Source organism: Neodiprion lecontei, chromosome 3 (assembly GCF_021901455.1).
Source record: "Neodiprion lecontei isolate iyNeoLeco1 chromosome 3, iyNeoLeco1.1, whole genome shotgun sequence".
Classification (NCBI taxonomy): domain Eukaryota; kingdom Metazoa; phylum Arthropoda; class Insecta; order Hymenoptera; family Diprionidae; genus Neodiprion; species Neodiprion lecontei.
Genome location: NC_060262.1, coordinates 31,758,427 through 31,767,889, shown reverse-complemented (window position 1 = coordinate 31,767,889; position 9,463 = coordinate 31,758,427). Strand labels below are relative to the sequence as shown.

General features: G+C 42.0%; 1 protein-coding gene across 1 annotated transcript in view; it reads right to left on the bottom strand.

The window, feature by feature from the left end:
• Nucleotides 1-358: 358 nt before the first annotated feature.
• Nucleotides 359-9,463, bottom strand: part of LOC107218161 (ras-related and estrogen-regulated growth inhibitor) — a 43,555-nt gene continuing 34,450 nt past the window's right edge. Inside the window, exons 4-5 of the mRNA XM_015655938.2 lie at nucleotides 8,413-8,594; nucleotides 359-3,584 (exon numbers count right to left, since the gene is read on the bottom strand). Coding sequence (XP_015511424.1) covers nucleotides 3,326-3,584; nucleotides 8,413-8,594 — 441 coding nt within the window. The 3' untranslated portion in view covers nucleotides 359-3,325. The remainder of the gene's footprint in view (nucleotides 3,585-8,412; nucleotides 8,595-9,463) is intronic.

Here is a 9,463-nt window from a genome sequence, read left to right as displayed (position 1 = left end):
CGTAAGCAATGTTCAAATGAATAAAATCCGTTCATGATTTGTTTTAAAAAAATCTGAAAGAAAAAAAATGTTGTATATCATTAATATACCTGCAGGCTCGCCTTTCATACTTAAATGTACAATAATATACGTCTAGCATGCGTTTACGCGTAACCGTATAATACATGTATATAATTCAAGGTTATACTCTAGATTAGGAACATTAAGATTTACTAGTATCCTTAGCACAGGCTCACTCGGAAGTAGGGCACTCCAAAAATAAGACTTAATATATAAACCACCTACGCTGTATACAACAATAATGATGATAGTAGTAATAATAATAATAGTAATAATAATAACAACAACAACAACAACATCGGATATAATTTAAATTTACATTAATTTCAGTCACTTCGATGTGTACACGTATAGTATGTGTATGTATACACATACACACACACACACACATATATATAATGTATATTCAAGGCCTCGCGAATAGGTGTATATAAACATATACGCCTAACATGTATATGTATACCGTGTGCGTGATATACCTATGCACAGGAACTCTGTACAATGATTTGTCCGCCATTTGCATATACGTGTTACTTACGCTACGTTAACGACACGGACTTACGGAGTAGGTATGCCGATGCATTATAGGCAGAGGGTCGGGCAAGGGCTGCAGCCAGGAAGTACCGGCGCGGAGGTGAGGAGGACTCGAAGAAAGGTTTCGCCAAGAAACAGAGGCTTCGTACTTGAGCACGGGGGTCACCCGGGTCAACCTATGCGACCTCCGACAAGGCTACCGGCTACCCTCAACCTGCGGCCAACGGAGGCTCTCGCTGTGCGACCGTCGCTCGAATCACGAGCCCAGAGGTTTATTGCGGCAAACGTTGTACGCGGAATTGAAAATACGAAAACCTAGGAAGTTAACCCCGCTGAATACAAGACTTGTAACCGAGAGCTAACTACAGGGTATAAAGATTCTCCGACCGCCGAGGGGATGGGATGCTGCGTTCGAATGCAACTGACGGGTCGATCCGAGGACCTCGCACGTCTGGCCGATTAGAAATTGCGTTTAATTCGTCGGAGATTACGATAGATTCCGACACATATGCAATTTGCCAACCAAGCTACCGTAGTTTCAAAATCTACAACCTATAGATCATCGTTATTTTGTCGAACATTTTTTCACCAGCTACTGTACGAGTACTCAGCATATTTAGGAAGATCTTTTATCTGTTTGTAATTTGTTGTTAAATGAGTGTAGTAGAATTCGAGTTTTGACGACCTAGAGACCGAAGATTAAACGTGGCACGCTTATGTACAGTATTCTCACACGACAGAAAAATTGACCTACGCTCGACGGAATCAGAATTAATTTTTCGACGATCTCAAAATGTATGCTAAGACTCGGACATGTTTCATCGAATGCCTTTAAGAAACACCGGCTATTTCACCTACTTGAACGTCCGTTCGTTCCGTAATTTAATAACGCGTTACAACTTCCCGAATCGATGAATAAAGAACTGATACTCGTGTACACGTGATACATGGTCATGTAAACTCTCTGGGCTACAACTGAGTTGCAAGGCACTTATTTTTCGATACATCGCATTGCTTTATTTTGCAGCAAAGGCGGTCAGGGGACTGTTCAAAAGGAGAGCAAGAAAGAAGAAAGAAAATAATTCAGCACATCAGGTATACGACTTGATTCGATGCGCGTATGCTTACTTTTTAATATCCCTAACATCCACCAAACGTAATTACTGCACCAGTTTGAACCCCACAAAAATTCAGATCACGCTTCATCAACTTAGAGATAAATTGTTGTCACCTAGCAGTCATATCAAGGACCATCGACCACACTGTATGTACATTTTTGAGTTTTCGTGCTCATCGTGCGAGGACTGGCTTCTCAAAGAGTGGCCTTATAACGCGAGAGCTGGACCGTGTTGAGTCATTGACATAACAACGGTTTTAGCGTACCATGTTTATATTCGTAAATTAAACAGTTTGGATTAAGTATTTTCTGCCTTTTCTGTTTTCCCATCGACTGCGTACGCAGTCAAGCCATACTTTGGCACCTGGCCCAAGACGCAGCGATAAGAGAGTATCGCCGATCGTTCTCACTCTCGCTCTCGTGTATCAGCAAATTTTCACGAGAAACTTATAAACAGCCGATAGAAGAGACGAGTATTAAGTACTGAAAGAATGAGAAACCGATTAATCGAAATAAAGCCTTCAAGAAATCCGTATACAGCCTATAAAATATAAATTGAACTCATTGTGTCCCTCGTGGTAAATTAACGAAGACGATAATTCAATTGCACCAACCCGACGATGCTTGGCACGCGTTCACATTATGTGTATAGATTTATAAATCTAGCGTACAGTATAATATCTACCTAAATATTTTACCTGACGTAACACTAACAGAGCTGCGTACATTTATGCATTTTTTATCGATATTATATTATAGCTATGAAGTAACGGTAATTATTACTACGTATATCAATCTCTGGGTACGAATTTTCCGCACTTTTTCCCGCCCACGCCCAGTTTTGAGATGTGGAATGTCCAAGCTGAAAACTAACTTCTAACACTGCATAGACCGCAAACATGTTTTACAATTCCCAGCACATGCTGCATGTCGGTTATGCTTGCCCACTTCCATTATACGCACTTAGAAATGCAGATTACTCGCTTATTGTTTCTCACGTAAATTAGAGGGTGGCAAATTTTCGTGAGTATCAAACGTAAGCTTGTGAACATCTAAGTTCCACAACACCTTAAAGCACTTACACCCGTAACGCTATATTTCCGTTCCAATATCCACTTCTAACACTTTTTGTTTAAGAAGAACTTCCGGTACGTCTGGGTGGTTTTTACTTTTCGAATTTCGACTCCATTATTCCAATGAGGAGAAAAATAATTGGGAAAGCGAGTGAAACGCCTTTTGGAAAGACAATTGTACCGCTAGCTATTTCAATATTCGATCCAGACCAGATAATTCCAAGTACCAAATTTAGATGAAAATAAATCAAACCATTTCAAAGTAGCTGCAGTTCTATCTCGAACTATGTGTTTCCGCACGTATCAAATGTTCGAATTGTGGTACAGACAAAACGTTACGCTTCTTGCAGACGTACTAAAAAACATAAAAACCACCGCAACGCGTACCCGTAATAAATAAAAATAATATAACCGAGTGAAATTACATCCACGAAGGAATCACACGCCGCTAGTTTCCGTGCACGCTGCTGCTCAGCACGATCACGTCCGTCCCATGCCTGGGATCGTCACTTCCACCGAGGAGAAGCGCGCACAGGAGACGTCATATACTCAGAGATGGCCTTTTCTTCCGGTCTTTGGTGGTATTCTTCCCGAATATCGTACCGAGTACCCGCGACACCGAGTGAACGCCAAGTTTCCGGCGTATCGGAAGAGCGCGGAGCAGCTGGACCGAGCGGGCTTCCCGGAGGAGAGCCTGGAAGGCGAGGGCCGCCCCTGCGGGACTTTCCGCAGCGCTGACCTCGTAGAATTGGCACCCGTGAGCCAGCGACAACTGCTGACCCTCGTCCACGCACACCTCTCTGAAACACGAAACAAACGGATTACGACACCTGTCACCCTATAGCCATCCGTGCGATGCGGAGCCATTCCTGCCTCTGGCAACCTTCCGCTTCCTCCGACTGCGTATAATGCATGTTGCAACGTGAGCGGTGTTCATTTTTACGCATTTCCGAATCTTCTCGAAGGTCAAGTCAGCAGCCAATTTCCGCCGTTTGTATTGCCTGTGTCTTTCGCCGTTTTGTCTTTTGTACCAAATTTTGGTCAGCAAGTAGTACTCGACCACATTGGACCATTTTGAGGTTCGAGTCCTCAACGTCGATTTCAAAGCACCTACTTTCAGTATTCGATTGCATTTTTTGTTCAATTTACTGCAGTTTTGACAGTCGATTTGCACTAAAATGTATAATCAATACATTTTTAAAGTTAAGCTTGGAATTTTACTCTGGGAAAAAATAGATTCACATTCATGTAAAATCGGAAAAGTTATAATAAATCAACTACGAAAGGAAAATAAAATCTGCCAGGTACATTCCGCGTTGTGAAACGGACAAAATTCAATGCGAGTAATGAATTTTTGGTAAAACGAAACAAAGTCGAATGTGCACGCAGATAGCAATGTCTCCGTATTATCCACGCAAGCATCCGATGTTAGCCATTCGTACGTGCATATTCGACTTTCGTTGACACGTTGAGTGCAGCGGTGTTTGATTTCCTCGATGCAGTTTTAGAACGAAAATTTTGGTTCTGAGCCAGAAGTGGGCACGCTCTGAATAAGAGAGGTAACACTGCAGGCCTGCGGTGAAGCCGGAGGAGATTGTATCCACCCACCAACCACTTCAAATTTGTAATATCATTACGAGCTTTTATTAGATTGTCCCCCGAGATGCACCGACTTCTCTAGCTGATGTTCTCTACCATCGGTAACCAATTACAGAACTGGAATCTAATTGTTGTCATTTTTTTGTAGCGTTCTAATGTCCGCAGGACCGGCGTATAGTTTTGTTGTTTCAGTGACCTTGTTATTGGATTATTTCAGCTTGCATAATTCAAAGACTGTTAATTCGATAAGAATTGTCTACGGTTTCGTCGAGCTTTTGCCATTCCGCGGGCACGTGCACGGAAATACTATAATAGACGTAATACATCAGCTCGAATCGATATCGTGTAACGGGCGAAGTTTAACCGACGAGGTGCTTGACCTCTACTCGGGCAGTCAAAAATAGATTTGTCCCTGCAGCATATCGATCGCCAAATCATATTGAATAGTGCTAAATATTTCGATCCCATTAATCAGACGGCCGGCTAACGAGTTAACATGTGTGACCCAATACTGAGAATAATGGTAGAAAAGCGTTTGTCGGTAAAATATCGACACCTTTTTTCCCCCGTGTGAGGATTATTGCCACGTGACGTTAATCGGATCAGATGAAACGTGCACGGAGCGAGCTCGAGGTTCATACGATGTTAGGAATAAAGGCGAGTCGAGAGGGAACCTGGGCAGTCTTGAGATGGCTTCAATGTAAGGTTATGGGTATAATAGTGGAAGTGAAATGGCTGTTGGGCGCTGCGTTGCACCGTGCGATGGATCTGGCGAAGCCTGGAGTCGGGACCGTACGGAGTGCCCGATTGCCTCCTCTATAAAATAATAAAACAAGAAAAGAGAGAAGGCTGAACACCGCATCGAGCGATGTAGTGTGACGTAGGGCAACGTGCCGGGCAGTGGAACCACCCACCCACGCGATAGCTCAACACTCCGGACATCACGTGTACCGCAAATTTAATTGCGTTCATAAATATTGCTCGATAGTCATTCGAGCGTTCGCATAAAATACGCAAGCTCGAATGCCACGATCCGGTTTGACCCTTTTTTTTGTCTTTCTTTTCCGTTTTTCTTTCTTTTTTTTTCGTTTATTCTCTTTGTTAGAATGAGAGAGAAACGACGAAACGAGACTTGAATGAAGTGACGCTTCCCCGCGTTATATACGTATCCCGCAGGCACTGCATCATACGCCAAGAATATATGTTATGTATAATGTATTTACCCGGTTGAATATTGATTGTTAATGCCGAAGGAGAATATGGAGTACGGAAAATACATCTTAAACGGATTTCTCCTTTCCATTCCGGGTGGGTAAAAAGAACGTCGAACATCAGGTACTCCGTTATAACCAGCGTACATAATGTATACGTGTATATTATAACACTTTGCGCTCCGCCTCATGTACGATCATACTCAGACACGGAAGCTTAATTGGATAATCAATTATTAATGTAATTATGTTTCAATATATATTGCCGTAGTTATAACGACGACGTATCAAGAAAAAATACGCTGAAATCAATTCGTTGTCTGCTCCAGTTCACTCGACGACATTGTACCTTATACATATATATACATTTGTATATATATATATGGTCGTCAGAGAGACAGAAGGCAAAAATAAGAAAAAGAAAAAAAAAGAAAAATAACGCGTATGAGAGAAACAGAGTCCCGTAATTATACATTATCTGTTACTTGCAGTACAAGTTCTTGTGCGCTAGTGGAGAAAGCTTGGACCTTGACTTCACAACGTCAGTTCAATAAGACTGTACAAGTAATACGCTGTCAGCTGACATCGACGTCACCCAACGCACTTACAGCTGTTTCATTGCCCTTTTGCATGCCTCGGTTACTCCGCACTGAGTTTGTTTCGCATTATTTCTTTGAATGGCACCGTACGTTCAGCAAGGAATTTCATCACTTAAGCAATTTTTTAGGGGTAGCTCTTGGACGTATTTTGAGGTCTTTGTGCACCATAATAATGTGAATCTTAGGTTCTTCAACCCCATGTTCTACGGAATTGTATCCCTCATACGCCGTATTTTTAGAAACGCCTTCAACTATTTAAATTTTATTACATACAGGCAGTTTCACCGCGGTCAAATATAAAAACTTATGGAAGAGCAATATTGCGCTCTATAGCCACACGCTCTCTGGCGACCGTTCACTTCGCGTACGTACTTATGTTGATTTTCAGAGTCAGAGACTCGAGGAAAGGGCTGTGCATCTACGAGCGGAAAATGCTTTGGAAAACTACGGTGATATGAAAGAAGAAAGACTGTAAGCGTTGAAAAATCGAGCAACGAATGAAAATGGAGTGTAAAGTTTATCGCAGTTTCTTTATCAAACATGTATTTCAACGTTTTTCGTCTTCGCTCGTCGATTGAATAAATTTATTCAGATCCCAAGTTCCCTGTCACGTGACATTGGTTGCTACTGCGACGTAGTTAATACACCACGGTTCGATCAAATGTTTTATTTCTGGCAAAACGCTAGACACACATCTGGAATATTCGAATCACGGACAGTAAAAAAAATAAACAAATATACGTTCAGTGGTTAATGGGATCGATCAGCCAGACCTGCGACGCAGACAAGATTCTCTGATATGTTGTACCAGGGCGTCTACTTTCTCAGCTTGAAGGAATATAGGTATCAATTTATATCTCCTCCTACTTTACAGTATTCTCATGATAGGATTAGCAAAAGTCAATCGGCACAGATACACCGCACGCCCTCTTTAATCAAAGGAATCAAATACTGTGCTACATTTCTGGTGATCAGACTTGTAATTATCAAATCACGATTTCTTGCTTAATCCTAATTTATACAACAAATAACTTGAGCGTGTAGATTTTTTCTCACTGATATTTCTAATTTTTTCGAATTCTCGAACGTACATAATTTTAATCAATTCTCCGTAAAATCTAGTGTGATGTGTTTCCAAAAAAAAAAAAAAAATATACCGAAACTGGAAAGTAACTTTAAAGAGAAAGAAAATGAAAAAAATTGACACTGACGCGGTAATGTGTAAACGAAATTGGGCAGCATTAGAATTCAAGAACTGAAGACTATCAACACCATCACGAACTGATCTCGTATTTACGATACAAACGTCCATTCTCGCGACATAAAGAATACGATTTAATTTAATGGCTGTACCTTGAATTCAAACATAAATTAATTTCCATCATCTGCACTGATGCAAAACTGGCCTAAGCTCGAATTAATTCAATTAACGCAGCGTTCAAGAATTTTATTCCATCGATTTCCATTTGATCGAAATGAAGCAGACGGAGGGTGCGTGTACGGAGATCGCGTGAATGGTTTCTAGGTGACCAGAATCGAATACCAACCACTACCGGGTATCTTGTGCGGTGCTCTGCGGTGCGGCAGAGTGGACCATGAGCTCTGGACTGGCGCCGTGCCGCTTCTACTCGGATTTCAAATGTGGGCACCGGCCAACAGCCGTGCAAATTGCACATTTCCATTCGCAATTCCCGTTTCGCATTCCAATGAAGATAATAAAAAATCACAACGGAGCGCAGAGATTCGGCTTCGTTGCTTCCTTAGTGGTTATCAGAATTGGCACAGCTCAACTGTTTGGTTTTAAATTTCAGGGTTGCGAATTTTCAACGTTGATCATTTCGATTCAAAGAGCGCCTTCGTTCGACGAAACTATCCTCACAAGTGAGCACGTAATTATCTAATTACCGAACGTTACATGTAATCGTGAAAATGATTATCCGATGTTTCGTAGCCCATGATTAAAAATAATTTGGAATGAGCCGACAGTTTGTGAAAAGAAGACGTCCACTTAAAGAGATATTGAGTTCTGGTAAAAACTGGTCTCGGCTTAAGCCCGCGGTAAGTCTGAATAGAGTGTTGAGTTAGGAATTGGAAGAAAAAGCATAGACCAGTTTTTGTCCCAGCCGCAGGTACGACGTAGTAAGAAATAGCGTCGAGACTGTGTTAAAGAAGTAAAGAAAATGATAGAAAATTGTGAGAAAAATTGAAGTGTGAATTACCTCGCATGATCCAGGTCGCGCTTGTTGCCAAGTAGGAGGGCTGTGAAGTAGGAAGGTAAGCGGAGGTCCGCGAGCTGCTTGAGGAGGCCCCTCGCCTCCTGAAAGCTCCGCTTGCAGGTCACGCTGTAAACCACGACGAAGGCCTCGCCCCATCTTATGTGCGAGTAGAGGCAGCCGCTTTCCTGAAAATATGCACATTCGACTTAAAGCTCGTCGCTGCAGCGTTCTTGCGTACCAACCTGCGCCTCAAGTGCGTCGGTGCAGCAGTTCTTTTACACTTTTTACACCGCCTGACGGACAGGCAGGTAGGCAGGCAGAGAGACAGGTAGACAGCTTCGCCATTTCAATTCAACCCGTGGTTCAAAACTGTTGAATTATATTCGCATCAGCGGGAAAGCCGCTTAAATACATATACCATGTATTTTATCAAAAGAGAGTGTTATTTTTGTGCGTGCAATCGAGCTTTCAATCCTTCTACCGGTAATTCAATTAACTGCCTTGTAACTTGTAATACCAAGGTAGATGTTATGCCGCACTCGAATACGAGCCCACTTCACAGGAACCAGTTGACTGCATACTGCCAATTTTTCGTGCCCGCTCATTATCCGATCAGAGATATGAGATAAGAAAAAAATTACATACAGTGCTGATAAGTGATTCCCGGTTACGTTTGAAATACGATGTCAGGTACCCCTCGGTAAGAAAATTTTTCCCGAACGAAATTGATTGACCAGGTAGCAGATATATTGAAGGAGTAAAATCTGCATTGCTCATCGTACAGACGGTTCTCTCTCTACCAGACAATCGACGACCAAAAGGTCCAAAACACAAGGGGCAATTGATCTTATTCCTAACGGCACTATAACTTTCACTTGGACTCATTGCGCTACACGAGTCTGTAGTCACCTGCTGCGATAAGACTCGGACGTTATCAAAAATACACTTCAGGTATTCCAGGATATTCTCCATCAGAGACATAAATTATAATTAATTCTGTAATTCACTGTCATCCTCCTCGCGGACGATTAGGTAGCAACTTTCAACAATTACT